This window comes from Saccopteryx leptura, chromosome 1 (genome assembly GCF_036850995.1).
Source record: "Saccopteryx leptura isolate mSacLep1 chromosome 1, mSacLep1_pri_phased_curated, whole genome shotgun sequence".
NCBI classification, from domain to species: domain Eukaryota; kingdom Metazoa; phylum Chordata; class Mammalia; order Chiroptera; family Emballonuridae; genus Saccopteryx; species Saccopteryx leptura.
The window spans coordinates 133582713-133600423 of NC_089503.1; the positions used below are offsets into that span (position 1 = coordinate 133582713).

General features: G+C 47.2%; 1 protein-coding gene across 2 annotated transcripts in view; it reads right to left on the minus strand.

The window, feature by feature from the left end:
- Window positions 1–6440: 6440 nt before the first annotated feature.
- The window catches only part of EXOC3 (exocyst complex component 3), a 33498-nt gene continuing 22227 nt past the window's right edge, over window positions 6441–17711 (minus strand). For both annotated transcript variants that reach the window (XM_066375203.1, XM_066375212.1), the window contains exons 6-13: window positions 16930–17055; window positions 15807–15907; window positions 13138–13248; window positions 12909–13059; window positions 11436–11558; window positions 8683–8844; window positions 8021–8148; window positions 6441–6865 (exon numbers count right to left, since the gene is read on the minus strand). In XM_066375203.1, coding sequence (XP_066231300.1) covers window positions 6694–6865; window positions 8021–8148; window positions 8683–8844; window positions 11436–11558; window positions 12909–13059; window positions 13138–13248; window positions 15807–15907; window positions 16930–17055 — 1074 coding nt within the window. In that variant the 3' untranslated portion in view covers window positions 6441–6693. The remainder of the gene's footprint in view (window positions 6866–8020; window positions 8149–8682; window positions 8845–11435; window positions 11559–12908; window positions 13060–13137; window positions 13249–15806; window positions 15908–16929; window positions 17056–17711) is intronic.

Consider the following 17711-nt stretch of genomic DNA (forward strand, 5'->3'; position numbering starts at 1 on the left):
TGCTGTTGAGAAAAACAAGTGACAGCAAAAGGGACATTCAGTGTGGTGTTTGTTCACCAACACAGAAAAGGCTCTTTATCCCAAGGGGAGCAGAGCTGCTCATTATTTGACTCATTAGCTCAGCCATCACAGATAAAGGAGTGATGTGTGGTTTTCAGTAGTTGTTCCCCATACTCTACAGCTATTTTAATCAACACAAAACCCAGCCATCATCTGCACAACAAAACTGCCCGTTGAGTGATCCCAGGCCAGCTGGTGCTGAACCACAGCCACTAACAGCAACTTCAGGAAGTTTGTCTGCTCTCTGCAGGAGTGGTTTGTCCAGAGAAGGCTAGGTACAGGTACAGATGGTCATCCAGGGTCCACAGTCCAACATTTCCAGCTGCCTTAACAACTCCCCTGGGCCATTGGACCCAGATCCACTTTTCGGCTGCAGGGCCAGAGGCTGAGTAGGGTAAAACAGCGCAGGGGCAATTCCTGGATGTCCTACTCACCTCAGGTGGTAAATCTGTTTGACAACTATCTCCTGGACAAAACCTTCAGCCCTGTGTTTCTGTGCTGGGTGGGCAGATTTTGTTTGCTGAACTGCACAGACTAAGCACAGCCATAATGGAACATAAGTTCCAGACATGAAACCTCATTTTGCAGAACCCCAAACCCTACATTTCAATAATCGAAAGACAACTGTCTATTGACACAGTGTTATAAACCCTAGTACTGTGGATACATTTCATAAATGAGAATCCTAGCTGTTCTTGTCACTGTAAAACAGAATGCAAACAATGTCTTATGAATGTATTTCCTTAGGAAAACTGTTGTAAAATTTTTTATTAGGAAAGAATTCCTATTTATTTAATACTGAACTTTGGCCTACTTTGTGGTAGACTATAAAGTACACAAATTTAGGAGTTTCTATTTCTCACTTCTGTATCTTGAAAATAATTTTGTCATAGTGCTCACATACTGTGTACTGTTGATCTATTGTGAAAGGAGATGTAAAGCAAGAATTTTACTGAAACTGGAACTGAAGTGTATTATGAATGGTGAATTGTGAATTTAATTTTGTGAAAGTGATCTTAGTCAAACTTTGTGTAACCCTAATCACAATTGATGTGCCTTAAAGTATCCCCCAAATGTGCTGTTGGCAGTATCTGGGCAGGGGTCCCATCATAGACCCTGCCACAACTGCCTGATCAAATCTATTAAAAACATTTCAAGGCATTTTTTGGTGCAAATTTTATCAATGAGAAATCATATCAAGGAGAATATAAGGAGCAGTGTCTTGAAGGTAGACATTGCTCTGGCACTGGAATTAACGTTGCATGCATGTGCACAAGTGTGTGCATGAGTGTCTGCGCAGGAGAGAAAGGAGGCCCCTTCTGGCTAACTCAAGGTAGTGGAACACACAGTTGTGGGCACAGCCTAGGCCCTGGAAACTAGTTCCTCCTCGGCAGAAACAGGTGGACACCACCACTCACTAGCTTAGACTCGTCACTGCACACAGAGGACAGGTTCCAGGAAGGAAGGGAGCAGTGCCCACCCCACCTAAGTGGGAGGTGAAGCACCTGAAATATCAAAGGGGGGGTTGAGCCTGGGGCTGAACCAAGAGCTGGGTGGGGACAACGGGGTCCAGCGCCTAGGTGAACAAGGAGGGTGCCTGCAGGGTCGAGGTCAGGATAGCTGGGGAGGCATAGATGTGGGTGGACCCAAAAGACAGAGCCATGTGCCTGTCCTTAAATGTCCCAATGGATCACACCCCCCAGGTAAATCCCACCACTCAGGTGGATCCAGCCTCCCCCCAAGTGGAGCCGTACAGGGCGGCCTAGGCAATCATCTTGAGCAGATCATCTCTGAGGTCTTGGTGTCACAGAGAAACATCTTTTAATAGTTAAAATTTTGAATGTTCATTATAAAAGGAAAATAGCGCATAAAAGTCAAGTCCATTGATAACATTTATGGGAGTCTGACCCGGCTCCCTCTGCACCCTATAGGGGTGCTCCCAGCTCTAAAATCTGCTGCTCCTAGGCTTGTGGAAGCATCACCCCGAACCTGTCTTTACTTCACGTCACCTTGCAAGGACACAGTAATATCAGATTAGGGTTCCCAGCTCCCCTTGCCCTGGTTGGCTACCAGAGGGAGCCATTTTCCAGCTTCTCCTTGCTCTGTGTCAGGGGGCACCTGGTGTCCCGTGCCATCCTGGTCAAGGCATGCCCTGCATAGGAAGGCAAGGTAAAGCAGCCCTGGTGATGCCTACTAGGCACAACTGGTTTCCTCTGGATAGAAAGCCCCATTCCCCATGCTCAGGCCTTGTATCTTGGGATTTCCTCATTACAGCAGTCTGGATGGTGCATTAGCAAATGCGAGGAGACAGCAGGCGAGGAGACAGGAGGCTGACTGGCAAGAGCTACACGCACTCTCATCAATTAAACAGTCAGGGACCCTTCCCCACTCTCTGAAAACCCACTGAATAAAATAAGAGTCAAGGAAATTTCCTAAAGATTAACTTTCTCCGGAACGGCAAGTGTTTCTATGGAGAATGACCTTGAGACTCAGTGAGGAGACAGTGGCCCAACGAGATGGGATGCAGCTGGTGGCTCCCAGTACAAGCTGCAGGCTGCCTGTCTGTGGGGCAGCCGTGTGAGGCTTGCCCGCAGGTTTACGGGCTGCAAGCACTTTGCTTGATTGGTGCATGAGCACGTGGCAGAGGTATGTGTGTATAGCCTATGTAAGGCTATGGGTGCCTCCTCTGGGCAGCAATTCTCCCAGATCATTCTCCTGCCGCCACCGTGAGGCGCGGATTTCCATGCTCCCTTGTCCTTACAGCGAATACCAGATTTTCCTTTATTAGCTCTTTCCCTTTTGTTATTTGCTCACCTCTCCTTGTGAGCCTCCAGTAAACGGGTATGGCCCAATGCTTTCTGGCTCCACAGTTCCTCTACCATCCTCCTGAATCCGATATGAACCTGTGTGGGGAAGCTGTGTTTAAGCACTTTGCCTGATTAGTGCATGAGCACGTGGCAGTGCCACATGTGTGTGGCCTATATAAGGCTATAGGTGCTTGTACTCAGGGTGATTGCAGACGCGCGGATTGCCTGCTCACCACCGAGAGGGGCCATTTTGTTGTTTGTTTTCCTGAGAGGCGGTTTCCCCTGCCTGTGTGCTTGTCCACTGTTGTGAGACTTTATTAAATGGTATGGCCCAACCCTTTCCAGCTCGGCAGTTTTTCTACAGTCTGCCTGAATCCAATGTGAACCTGCCTGGCCTCGGCCACTGGCATTACATCTGGCATAGTGGGCAGGGTTTGGAGCAGATGGGTATGGAGCCACTGACCCCTTGAAGGGTGGGATAGAGGAGTGGCTGTTTCTGATGGCTCTCCTGGTGGGGACTGTGGGCTGGCTGTCACAATCCTGCAAGAAGAAACAAGAGCTCTTTGTGAAAAGTTTTGTCAAAAGCTCTAGGATGAGCTGCATAATGAACGCCAACAATGGTGTGAACTGGAGCAAGCGCTGGAGAGGGAGACCAACCAGGTCCGAGAGTTGCAGTGTGAGGTGCAGGCTGAGCACCAATAGCGCCTGGACCTGGAGCGGTCTCTAGACAAAGAATTGCAGGTTTATGAGTTGCAGCTTGCCTGGAAGCTGAACGTTGGCAGTGACAGCTGCTAAAGAAACAACTGTGGGTTCAGGAGCTCAAGAGTCAGCTTCAGGCTGAGAGCTGGCAGCTGCAGGAGCCAAAGCAGGTGTGGAAGATGAAGCTGCATTTCTGCCGGCGGAGCAGCTCTGAGTCAGTGGGAGCAGGCATTTCCAACTCCTCTTCTGAGGGGGAGGCTCAGGCTTCAACTGCCATCCACTGACTCAGAGCCCAGCCGATAGTCACCAAGAAGGTAAAGACCAGCATCCAAGAGTCCCTCAGGGGGTGCCACAGCCTCCTCCCCAGGTAGTGGAGCACTCTGTGGTCTGGCCCTACACCCAGGCAGAGCTGATGGAGTTGGGGGTGAAATTCAGGCAGAAACCCACTGAGCCCCTGGCAGCCTGCTTGGTGTGGCTGCAGGACATAGGGGGTGGATGGCATCATGCTCTCCAGAAGGGAAATGGACCATAAGGCTGTGAGGGCTGGTGCCTGTGCTGCCTCCTACCCCCCGACTAGTAAGAGAAATTGACCTGTGAAAATTACCCAAACACAGATGTGGGTAGATTTTGATTGCAGCCATGGCAGATAGAGAGAAATTAGATGGTAAGCCTAATAAAGTCTTTTTGGAGTTTGGTGGCAGCTTGAGTGAGAACAGAGGTTCCAGCCTCTGACAAAGTGAGGGAAACAGGTGGCCCCAGCATCTGCCAGGAAAATGGCTGGCATGCAGGTTACAGGATCCCCAAGACCCGCTGTCCCAGTTTGAATAGGGGGGAAGGGTGAGGGACCCACATGGCAGGAACAGGCGGGGGCCAGAGGCCCCATGTGAAGTTGGCGATCCACTGGTCCCCTTCTAATATGCAGCAGGTATTGGCATTAGAAGGTAATAGGAGCTTTTTTTTTTTTTTTATAGCAGCAGCAAAGAGAACTGTTAAGGCAACACAGGCCTTGAATGTGTTTGACTCCACCAGGCCCTGTAAGCTTGTTGAGGGGTTTGGATGGGGCTTGTGACAACAGAAAGCACACTATGGAAAGGTGCTGAGGTGTGTTAATAAAGAGCTGTATGGCTAGTTGCCTGTACTGGACCTTTACCTGGGTGATTTGCACAGACAGCTGGGCTGTCTATTGTGGACTGACTCTTGGACTGTGGCTGTGAGAGACCCTGATGGGGGGTGGGGGAGCGTGGCACCTGTGGAAGACTTCCTGCACTGGGAAGCTGCTCTCACCCAGTTGCAGAGATGCACCAAGGACACCTTTTGGGTTCAGTGGACATGGCCCTGGACTGTACAGGCCTCCACCTATGAGGGGTGGCCTTGTTGGCAAAGTGGGGTGGGGAGTTGGAGGAGGGCCTCCATTTAACTCCCTGGGCAGACTGCTCAGGGAGACATTGTGAAGGGCACCTTTGTAATTGTCATTTTTGGTATGTTTATAATGTACCTATTGTGAGGAGTGGAATGTGGGGCAGCTGTATTAGGCTTGCTCACTGGTACCGGCTGTAAGCACTCTGTCTGATTGGTGGGTGGGTGCGTAGCAGCCCGTGTGTGCACGGCCTATATAAGGGTATGGGTGCTTGCGCTCGAGAGATGGGGGGGATTATGGATCGTGGATTGCCTGCCGGCACTGTGAGGGGCCATTCTTGCTGTTTGAGAAGCGGTTTTCCCCTGCCTGTGGGCTTGTCCGCCGTTGGGAGGCTCAATTAAATGAAATGGCCCAATGCTTTTTGGCTCTGCAGTTTCTTTACCATCTGTGCGAATCCAATATGAACCTGCTTGGCTTTGACCACTGGCATTACAGTCCCCAAAGTTGATGTAGCCAGTGACCATCATATAATCAGAGCAGGACACCAGCCAGAACAACATGTGCCAGTTGAATCTGTTATTCTCGAAAATCACCCTGGACATTTATTCCAGAAGTAACTTGAAAGGAAAATAAATGTATTTTTATTAAATAAGGGGCAATAAATGATTATTAACTAATTAAAAATATTTATTGAGTATTGCTAAATGCTGCTTAAGGCATGTCATGAGAAGGGAACTAGGGTAATATGAATATTGACAGACTGCACATTAGCTAGATGTCTTTAGGAAGATTACATCTCTTCTGAGCCAGTAATACTCAAAATAACTGGATTTCATTTTTAGTTAACCACTTCAGTTTTGATTCTTTCAAGAAAAAGTCCTATCTGTGATATTTCCATGTCACGTGAGGGTGAAAGTACACTATCAACTTTGCCATCTGGACTGTGTCTTTGGGGAAACAAGCCTATCCACACACACTCGGACGTTGAGTAGCCCGACACCATGTGCACGAGTCATCCTGCAGAGAAGGAGCAGCACAGACGCGTCCCTGAGACCCTGAATCGGGGTTGAGAGGACATGCGACAGAGGAACGGGGCAAATGCCTCTGCTTCCTGGTTCAGCCAGCACTGAGCAGCTAAGCCAGAACACCACCCGTCTAAAAATTCCTGCTCACTGGATGGTGGTATGGGGGAGGTTTAGGGAGGCACATACAGGAGCTCACTGTTGATCCTGGGTGGACCTTCTCAAGAGCCTGGTATGAAGAGTAATGTGTAAAATGAAGCTATAGCTGAAGAGCGCCACAGAGAGACAGCTGAATGGCAGAAAGAGGGTCTCAGGGAGCCTGTGTTAGGAATAAGCAGGGCCCATTAATCTGAAACAGAGGGCTGTTGCTTGTGTGGCTGCAGAGCAGACACCAGGGGACCCCACCCAGGCGGGGGAGAGCAGGGGCAGCTTTCAGATGCTGCGTCTGAGTCCCTTGCAGTCACCGCTAGTAAGAAAACCTCACAGCTAGGAAACTCACATTCCCCTGCAGCATTTACTTTTATTGAGCAGCAGCGTCAGAAGCACTGACACTACAAAAGGAGTGAGACCAAGAGGCGAATGAGAAGTCAACCAGGATCCTGCTCACAAAGCTGTCCGCAGATGAGAGGGCCAGAACCTACCACCAGAGCACCTGTCCATCAGAAAGCCTTGAGCTTGGCACCGTGAGTCACTGGCTGTCACGTGGGGTGGAGAGTGAGGGACCAGATTCAGACCGGAAACTGAAAGGCTACTTGAGCAGCTTGGCCACATTCAGACTGGGAACTATGATTTCCCTGAAGATGGGCACATAGTTGGGATTCGCCTGTGTGGGGCCCTGCTCCAGTGTCTCAATGATGGTCTGCTTCATGTCCCGGCTTGCATCTCCTCGCATGGCCAGCAGTGCACCAATATGGTCGTCCCTGGGAAATGGGGAGAGGAGGAATTGACAGAAGTGTGAGGGGATGCATCGAGATGCTCACCTTGAGCCTGACTCGAGATCCCCCACTCCAGGGTCCCAGAACTGATCAACAAGTGCAGGTGAAAGGCAAGTCTCCCTTGTCATGTCAGAGGGAGAGAAGCCCAAGTTTTCATATTATAATGTGGTCCTTTGTCCAATCTACAATTACAACATTTTTTAAAGGCTGCATTTTTTTTTGAGAGGAGGGGAGACAGTGAGACATACTCCTGCATGTGCCCCAACCATAATCCACCTGGCAACCCCCATCTTGGGCCGATGCTCAAATCAACCAAGCTATTTTTAGCACCTGAGGCTGATGCCCTGGGATCAACCAAGCTATTTTCAGTGCCCAGGGCCAATGCTTGAATTAATCGAGCCACTGGCTATAGGAAGGGAAGTGGGAGAGGAGAAAATCAGGTGGTCACTTCCTCATGTGCCCTAACCAGGGATCAAACCCAGGATGTCCATATGCAGGGTCAACACTCTAGCCACTGAGCCAACTGGCCAGGGCCAGGCTTACTTTTCTAAATTTTTGATTAATGGACTGTCTCACTAGAGCAGGAGAGCAGGAGACCCTGGAGAGCTCAGGACCACTGGTTCTTCCTGCTCAAAGCCAGCTCCGAGCAACAGCAGGAAGAGAAGACACTGGCTGAGGCAACCTGAATAGGTTCACAAAGGTTGGAGGGAGGAGGCAGCCAGCAGCTGTGGACAGGCCCCTTTCCACATGAAGGCTGGAAGGTGTCCTGGCCAAGCATGGCACACAGTCTCCCTTCTTTGAATCCACCATAAGCACGACACAAGCTTTCTAAAACACTCTGCTCAGCCTCTTGTCCACCCACATCAAGGCCCCGCCTGGCCCCACCTGCACCTGCACTCTGTCACTTAGGAGGTACACAAATCAAGGCAGGGCTGGCACAAGGGCATATGAGACACAGGCATGTCCACTATTGTTCTCAGAAGCCCACTCTGCCTGCAACTGTTGTCTGCAGAGCTTGTTCTCAAAGGTGCCCGGACCTGCCATACTCTCACTCCTTGGGGCCATGACTAAAGCTCAGGACCCTAGGAATGATCCGGCTACTCTGGTCCCTGAGTTCTAGTTGAGACAGGAGGCCGTTACCTAATGTCTGGGTATTTGCTGACCAGAGTCGAGACTTCCAGGTAGAGCAGGGACGGGTCTGTCAGCTTTATCACTTCTGCTACAGCGACGATTGTATCACAGTATCCATCCGTGTCTTCGCCAAACCCCTAGAAGTGAATACGGAGCCCATGAGCAGTGCATGGCACTACCATGCCTCCAGCCAGACACAGGCTAGTCTGGAGTCTGTCAAACCCTCTCCCTAGCTGAGGATGCCTGGCTCTACAGCCCTCTCCCTACTCTCAAGTAAACACCATGACTGGTTCTCAGAGGGGGCTGTTCCCTTGGGAGTACTCAACAGAGACTGCGGTGGAGTCTGGGTAGGTCATGAAGTCAGCTTAGCCCCTCTAAGGGAGGAGGTGTGTGAGCATTGTCTCTGAGCTGAAGTCTGGTTCTGTGCTGCCACCAGAGGAATCTAGAAGCTACTGCGCTGAGTGCACGTGTCCCCACTACAGGTCAGAGAGATCTGCCCACAGATCTTCCTGTTTACAAAGGAAGCAAGAATCAAATGGTCACTTGGTTCTTGATGTGATTGATCTTGATCTACTGGCCCAAAAGTCCTAGGAGTGGAAAGTGGAAAAGAAGCCATAACAACACTTCTTAGTGACAGTGACTCTAAAAGGGCATGAGGCGATGGCACTCACAGACGCCAGCTTGCGGAACAGGAAGCGCAGTTGCTCAGCCTCCCGGACCATCCTCTCTGCACCCTCCTTGCGTTCCTCAGGACTGCGGAAGGAGATGCGCTTCCCCATGACTGCCCGCAGGTACTCCACCACGACACGTCGGTGCGCCTCGGCCGTCATCCGCTGAGGAGCAGAGACATGTTAGCAACACAGACAGGCAGGCTTCGACTTAAATCTAGGTCGATATGTGAACAGAGCACAATCCTTCCCATTTCCCATCAATAAAAACAGAAGAATTCATAGTAAATATATTAAATAAATAAGCACAACTGTGATTTCTAATTATAAATTTTGACTTTAGAAAACCATAGCAGTATTTATTATTTTCCTAAAACCCAGCGAGGAAATCACAAAGGCAGAAGGTACCATGGGCATGAGCTATGCATGTGGACACCCACAGAACTGACCTTGTGCCTCAGATACTGATGGTCCCTCCAAAAAGTAAACAAAATAAAGGTCCTCAAATGACACCTGCTTTCAGACCCCTGTGACACTTCCTTCTAACAGCAGGTATCACTGAAGGATCACTTCCCACCAGGTGCCCAGCACAGCACCTACTTTCCCCAGACCCTCTCAGAGGGCCTCATGCCCACCCCTCTGGGTGACTCTGGTCAACTCCTCTAGCTGCCCCATCCTGCACGCATCTCAGAATACTTCACCCCCAGGATGCAGTGTTGGGTCAGTAGAGCAACTGGGGACCCGAGGTCAAGTCCAGGCAGATGGGATCCACAGGATAGATGTGCATGAAACACATACATCTTGCCTTGTCCACAGAGAGCTGTTTAACAACCACTCTGTAGAAACAGTGACGGAGCTTCAGAGGAAGAAGTTACCCGTAGTCCATCCATTTGAAGACATTTCAAAGGAGGCCATGGTTTTCTCTACAAGTGCGAACACAATGTGGATCCTGGCTCCCACCGGGGCCCACCCCCAGCAACACATGGGCATGAGGCAGGCATCCCACAAATATGTAAATAAAACTGCAGTGATGTGATATGTGGCATCACAACCTCAGACCAAAGAGAAACTGTATCTTCCTGGGCAGGCTGGATGCTCTGCTCCCTGTGCCAAAGGGATGAGGATCCCAAGGGCCCCAAACAAGACAAGTAGATGGCACCCAGCACCCGCACGGGGCCACAGCCGAGACCAGGGCTAAAGGACTGTGTGCTGCTCTAACAGTCCAGGCTCTCGGGAAAGCAGACATTCTCATTTGAGGCACAACTTCCAATCACACCAGGAGATGAGCCACCAAGACTGAGAGTCTACAGAGAGAACAAACTCCCAGTGCGAGGACTCCACACATAGACCCCAGATATCAACTGTTAAATCAACATACAGGCCCTGGCCGGTTGGCTCAGCGGTAGAGCGTTGGCGTGCGGGGGGACCCGGGTTCGATTCCCGGCCAGGGCACATAGGAGAAGCGCCCATTTGCTTCTCCACCCCCCCCCCTCCTTCCTCTCTGTCTCTCTCTTCCCCTCCCGCAGCCAAGACTCCATTGGAGCAAAGATGGCCCGGGCGCTGGGGATGGCTCCTTGGCCTCTGCCCCAGGCGCTAGAATGGCTCTGGTTGTGGCAGAGCAATGCCCCGGAGGGGCAGAGCAGCCCCCCCTGGTGGGCAGAGCGTTGCCCCTGGTGGGCGTGCCGGGTGGATCCCGGTCGGGCGCATGCAGGAGTCTGTCTGACTGTCTCTCCCCGTTTCCAGCTTCAGAAAAATACAAAAAAAAAAAATCAACATACAAAATTTTTAAAGAAATAAAACATAAAACCAAAAACTGTGCAAGCAACAAGAAATTAAAAATTGAACTGGTCCCACCGACCTCTAAGCACCAGAGGCTCCTGACAGCTATGAAGGAACCCCTCAGTCAGGTGGACTTAAAAACAACAGTCTCCATTCAAATACCACTTTTAATGACAGAATTCCCTTTAAAATTAGGAATTAGATGTGGGTGCCCATTGGGCTGGGTGTCTACTGCAGCAAGACATGGAGAAGACATAAAAGCTATAAGGACCAGAAATGAAAACACAATGTCACTGTTCATAGATAAAAATCCGCACAGGGACTTGAAAACATGTGGGGACAATCAGAAAGTTTTACAAAGTGTCTGGATGAGGTCAGCATATCAAAACAACTTACTTTCTAGAAACAAAAAGTTAGAAAGCAGGATTTTATAGAGTAACACTTTTAATAGAAGCAGCAAAAACTACACAAGGCTGAGCATATATGGGAAAGATGACTAAGCCCTGGAGGAGCACACAGTGCTGTGTTAAGAGTAAAGATTTGGAGGAGACTCAGACGAGTAACACAGGAGATCCCTGTTCTCATGGGGTCTCTGTGGAGTGGAGAAGGGCCAGCAGCCAATGTGCCCTGACAGGCATCTGGACAAGGGACTGTCCTTTTTCTGTCCTCTCATCAGAGCTATGGCTACTGCCCCCATGACCTGCAGGGTTCCCAGTCTGCGGCCATATGTCACTGTGGGTTTAGTGGGGTGTTAGAAAGCAGTTAAGTCAGATGAATGGTCTCAATCTTCACTCAAAGGCCATATCACCTCTACCTCTATCTGATCTTTAGATTATCATGCCTTCTATCTACATTGGGTTCATAAAACCACCTGTGAACTTCTCACAGATCTAATTTGACACCGAATTCTACACAAGATACCACATGGGCCCCAGCATACAGGTGAGCTCACACCACACACTGTGCTTCAATCTTACCTTTTTATATGGCTTTTTAATTTTTGCAAAATCATTGAAATAGTCTTCCACAGTGACACAGATGGTGTCTACCGCATTCGATCCCAACAGCCATTTTTTTGTCATCAGCTCACTCAGATGTTGCTAAAAAGCACAGATCATAAAAACATCATCTCGGCATTGTTCCCAAGTCATATGTGTCAAAAGGGAGGCGCTGCATGTCTACCAGATGTGCTAATGTGACAGTATATACATGCACTACTAGTATGTGACCTGCAAGTATGCACTTTACATGACTCAGACACACACACCCATGAAGTATGCAGGCATCTGTGTGTATACATTTCATCTGTAACAACTGTATATACATGGCTGGGCAAAAGTAAGTTTATAGTTGTGAGTATGCAAAAGAGTTTATTCTTGCATTACTATTATTGAATTATTTTCCATACAAACAACTATAAACCTACTTTTACCCCACCCTGTATTATTCAAATACTCTGAATACCCAATTTCGATGGACATTTAAAATTTTTCACATTTTGCAATCAAAAACAATGTTGCTGCAGTAAATTTTTACACTTCTGCAGGTGAAACTCCTAAAAGTGGAATTGCTCAAAAAGTATGCAAGCTAAAACCTCAACTGTTTCCAAACTGTCCTCCAAAAACTGCACAATTCACATTCTACACAGAACACAAGACTGTCTGTCCCTTTGCTCATGCCCTTGGGGTATGAGCAACATACACCGAGGGGTATCAATGTTTGCCATCCTTGCCATCTTAATAAGCAACAAATATTTTTAAAATTTGCATTTCTTTGAAGACCAATAAAATTGTGTGTTTTATTTTGTAGTTAGGACATTTGTAATCCTTTTATTGTGAAGTTTATGTCCTTTGTATACTTTTCAATTCTTTTCATATTTTAATTTCAAATTCATACATTTTCATTGTTTGCCAAACAATTTTCTAGAATGTTACAGACATCATGAAATTATCCCACCCATCATCCCAGGAGCTCATTTCTAGAGGATCCAAAATAATCATGGTTTTATTTTTAAAATATATTCTGGTTTCTGCCAATACATCTATATAATAATGTTGAGCCATCTTTGTAGTTCTGAAATAAACCTTTCTTGTTCACAGGGTATTTATGCCTTTGATATGAAGCTAAATGTGTTTTGTATTGACTTTGTTTTGTATCTTTATTCAAAACAAACTGTTATATGTTATGTGTATGTACCATGTATGTGTTCTGTTTGGTTTGACATCAAGACTCTGCTAATGAATATAACAATCTTCCTGTGACATATTTGATTCTAGTTTGTAATTCACCAATATTTATTGGGAGTCTCTATTTAGTTGTATAGCAGAAGGACCAAAACTTGGGCCTATACCACAGAGTACACCACGTCACAGAAAAGCCACAGTGCTATAACTGTGACTGAGAATGAAGCCACGTGCATACTCAGCTCAAGTGCAGTCAGGGTGCCCCACCTCCAGGTCCAGGAAGACCTCCTCCAGCAGGCTACTGCAGCCCTCCTTTGCGATGGCATCCAGAATCCCATCCATGTTTGGCTGGCTAAGAGACACACCTTCTTCCACTTCATTTTTTAAATACTTCCTCTTTAAACTGACTATAGATTCTCTGCAAGGGAACAGTTGAGGCTCAATGAGGTGGTTAAGTGTACCCACATGCCTGTCTTCATCCCTAATGGTCACTTACTTGAAGGTCTGGCAGTTGTTGATGATGGCAATCATGTACTGGACGTAGCAGTGCGGATGCTGCCGGTTTCTCAAGTGTTCCTCTTTATATAACTGAGCTTCATCTTTGTATCTGAGGATACACAACCCACGTCAAATGCTATGAGAGGATAACTTGCAGTGTTTCAAGTGCCACACTGACATCATGCCTAATAGCTAACATCACATCACTAATACTTGACCAGATGAGCTTTAAAAAAATTTTTTTTTGGATGCTCTATACTAATACAAGAACAAAAATGTTAGTCATTTTAAATGAATTGTTAAAAACTTCATATCAACTCTTTGAAATAGGGTTCAGTAATTTTTTTTTTTTACAGAGACAGAGAGAGAGTCAGAGAGAGGGATAGATAGGGACAGACAGGAACGCAGACAGATGAGAAGCATCAATCATCAGTTTTTCATTGAGGCACTTTAGTTGTTCATTGATTGCTTTCTCATACATGTCTTGACTGGGGGGACTTCAGCAGACTGAGTAACCCCTTGCTCAAGTCAGCGACCTTGGGTCCAAGCTGGTGAGCTTTGCTCAAACCAGATGAGCCCGCGCTCAAGCTGGGGACCTCAGGGTCTTGAACCTGGGTCCTCGGCATCCCAGGCCGACGCTCTATCCACTGAGCCACCGCCCGGTCAGGCTTCAGTATTCTGATTATACAAATATTTTAAAATATCTGATTTTGAGTAATTGGGAAAGTATTACCTTATTTTATCTGACACAATTTGCCTAGAAACTTATACAACAGGAACACTATCAAGTGTTAGATAAAATGTCCCTTTCTGAAACTCTCCCTGAAGAAATCAAATTAAAAATAGACTCTTTAGATGGCATGAAAACAAACCACTGAGATGCCTACATGCTTTATTTTTAAACTTATTATAGAGATTTTCAAACATATACAGGAGTAGAACAGTACAATGTACTACAGATCTTAAGAAAGGCTAATCAGCCCTGGCTAGTTGGCTTAGTGGTAGAGCGTCGGCTCAGCGTGTGGAAGTTCTGGGTTCAATTCCCGGTCAGAGCACACAGGAGAAGAGACCATCTGCTTCTCTATCCTTCCCCCTTCCCTTCTCTCTCTCTCTTTCTCTCTCTCTTCTCCTTCCACAGCTACTGCTCGATTAAGCAAGTTGGCCCCAGGCACTGAGGATGGCTCCATGGCCTTACCTCAGGCACTAAGAAAGCTCGGTTGTCCAACAACAGAGCAGCAGCCCCAGATGGGCAGAGCATCACCCAGTAGGGGGCTTGCCGGGTGGATCCAGTTGGGGCACATGCGGGAGTCTATCTCTGCCTCCCCACCTTTCACTTAATAATTTAAAAAAAAGAAGGAAAAGAAAGGTTGGTCAATGTCACCCTGTTAAATTTAATTTATTAAATAATAAGAAAAAAGGGAGGGAACCAAATGGAAAATTTGGCAATTAAAAGGAAATTATTCAGTATTTATTCTATTCTGTCCAAAATGTGGTTCAGGAAATTAAACACCTGAGGTAGAGGAGGAAAACTTCCTCTTTACAGAAGAATCCCACTTCATTCCTCTAACAAAATGACTAACTCAGGCCAGGACCCCCAGATGGACAGCTAATGGGGACTGTGAGGGCCTGGCTGTCAGCACCGAGCCACCAGAAGAGCATGGAGGGACATGCATCTCTTGATGTACTGCCATGTGCAGCACACATACCACCTATGCAGGATTCTTACAGAACAGTTAAGTAAATACAGGAAATCCCACAAGCCTTTAGAGACAACTTGTGGTTTTTGGACAGATGACAATCTGAGACCTGGGCTATATGATGCTGGTCACTCTACAGGACAATGTATGTGTCTCCACAAACCAATGGCTTAAAGAGGGGAAGAGACTGTTCTCTTGTACCGGAGATCTGAGAACCCAAGAAACCACATGTGATGCAGAATACATAACTATAAAGAGATGTCTGCAACCACTGAGGAAACCCAAATACAGACTGGGTATCAGACTGTCCTGTAGAGTGATTGTACAAGTTTCATGTGGGTTGATAGCACTGTAGTTAGGGTAGAGAATGCAAGGGAAATGCCACAATGTCTTGAGATTTTCTTTAAAGTGACTTCAGCAGAGAAGGGGGGCAGGGGGAGAAAGTCCAGATGAGGCAAGAGGTTTAAAGAAACAATTTTGAACCTGAATGATATGTAAAAAAATTTAAGTCATTTTTTCTTATTTCTGCACAGGTTTGAAAATCTTCATGAAAAATTCAAAAGGAGGGGATGTCCTGGAGATAGTCCCTCTGAGCCTCCTGTTCAAGGCTGACTCTGCTGGAGGTGCTTCCCACTGGTAGAAATTCAGTGACCACTGTGCCTGGAGCTGTCCTCCCTTCCCCAGAAATTCAGACTATAGGAAAGGTAAGTGTTTCAGGATAAGCTCTAACTCCAGTCTGCAGCATGCTGACTATACTGCTGGGGATGTCACAGATTAGATCTGGGCTCTCAGGGAACTCACAAAATACACATTCAATAGGTTGCCTTTATAAATAACAAAAGACGGTGACTACAGTCAACCTGGGCTTAAGTTCTTTTTTAATATCAAGCATATCAGGATCAATATATTTCTGCTTTTAATTTTTAAAAACATATACTTTCTAAATTAGTACACTGGCAAAAATACATACCTACTTAAGAAAGAATTCATTTGCTGAAGACACAAAACTAGTACCTTTGTTTTCAAATCTTCACTTATCTGAGCAGCAACTTGAAGATTCTGTTCGAACATCTAAAAATTGGAGAACTTATTAACTCTAACATAAACTCATAAAAGCACAGGTTTCCCGTTAAATAAAACCCTCATCTGCTAACTGGCAATCAGGACAGTCCAAATTCAGAGAAAAGAAATGAAACCATGTGAAAAATAAAGTTAAACAAAATTCTGAGTAAAAAACCAAGTGAATCATTTCCTAATTACCAGCAAACGGCAGGTCTCCTGGAATGTGGAAGCTGACAGGAAGATGGGGGGCCCAGAGAGGCGGCATGAATGGCAGGGGCTGCACTGTGACTAGTGATGTAAATTTCTTAAAAGAATTAGGGCATATATCGGAGCTGAGGCAAATCAGAGTTGGAAAGACAGAGAAGGGCCAGCAGGCAGAACGTACCCTAAGTTCTTGTCGCAAATGGGCTGTCAGACTTTTCAAAATAAAGAAAAGGTAAGGACCAATCTGTGGCTAACTAATGGCATCATCTGGAGAAAAACACCACCAGCACTCACTTCTGTTGGCTAGAGAGCACTGTGAGTAGACAGAGACCATACAAATAGTCCAACAGGACTCAGCCCTCTTACTGTCAGCAACTCAGAGGGAAATAAATTCCATGGGCCAGAGAAAAAGGACACTGGGGGGACACCAGCAGGTGGCCAGGAATTAAAAAGTAAAATCTGAATGACTCTTCCCCAGATCCATCAGGTTAGACTCAATTTTGTGGCACTTACGGAAACATATCTTGGCCATTAGCAGTATCAGGAAACTCCAAACAAGCAAACTCAAATGTGAGCGTTACACACAAAAATACAGAATTCGGTTATACTTCAAATCCAAAAGGATTGGGAAAACTAAAGTGGCCCAGAACAGCACTACTTGGCAGGTACAACCCTCAGTTTCTTCGGCTCGAGAGAGACAAGGCACCTGAGGCACTAGGAAGGGTTCTTTCTATCTTCTCAATGAGATGAGGCACTTGTGTTCATCTGTAAAACCTGCAGACCCTATTAACTACCCAGAAATGAACCTCAGCATCCACAGCTGGTACCTGGAAGACGATGGCCGGGAGTGTTGTCTGGTAGTACCCATCTTGATCGGCTTCAGGCTCAGTCTCTTTTATCCAGTCTTTCTTGTCTGTTTCTAGAGCTTTCCGCAGCCAGGCAATGATGTTTGACTAAGGAAGTTTAGCATTGAAGGAAGGAAAAAAAGAACAGGTCCTCTGAGCCAAGGATACTGTGGTGTAGCTGCAGAAACCAAACACAGCACCCTAGGAATCCCTGTTCCCAAACAAGGGAATGCCAGAAAAGCCATCCCTAAAGCCAGCTCCACAGTGGCGGTGCCCCTGCCAGCCTCCACCGACTTAACCTTTTGGAGGACAGGATGGGTTTGTCAGAAGTACACGGAAGATGGAGGTAGACCTGTCCGTGGAAGACCAGACACCAGTACCATCACCTCAGGTGCAGAGAACCCCTCCCTGCTTCCCAGACGTGGGCCTCTGTCTGTCAGAACACTGTCTGGTGAGCAGGTGCACTGTCCCAAGAAGCAGACCCTGACCTCCTCATCTTACTGAGACTCCCAGGGGTCACTAGGCAGTATTTGGTGCCTTAACTGCCACCCTCTTACTCCCAGGCTCAGTGCTAAGTGGCTGGCAGGTGCTACCACACATCAGCAGGATGTCCTGGGGTCTTGCCAGCCTACCAGGGACAGGACAGGCTCACTCCTCCAACGAAAGATGGCTTCCACAACTGTGGAATGTACACCCCAGACAATCTCCAGATCCAGGGCCAGAGACTGGGTCCCTCTCCTCATCTAACTGGCAAATGTACGTTT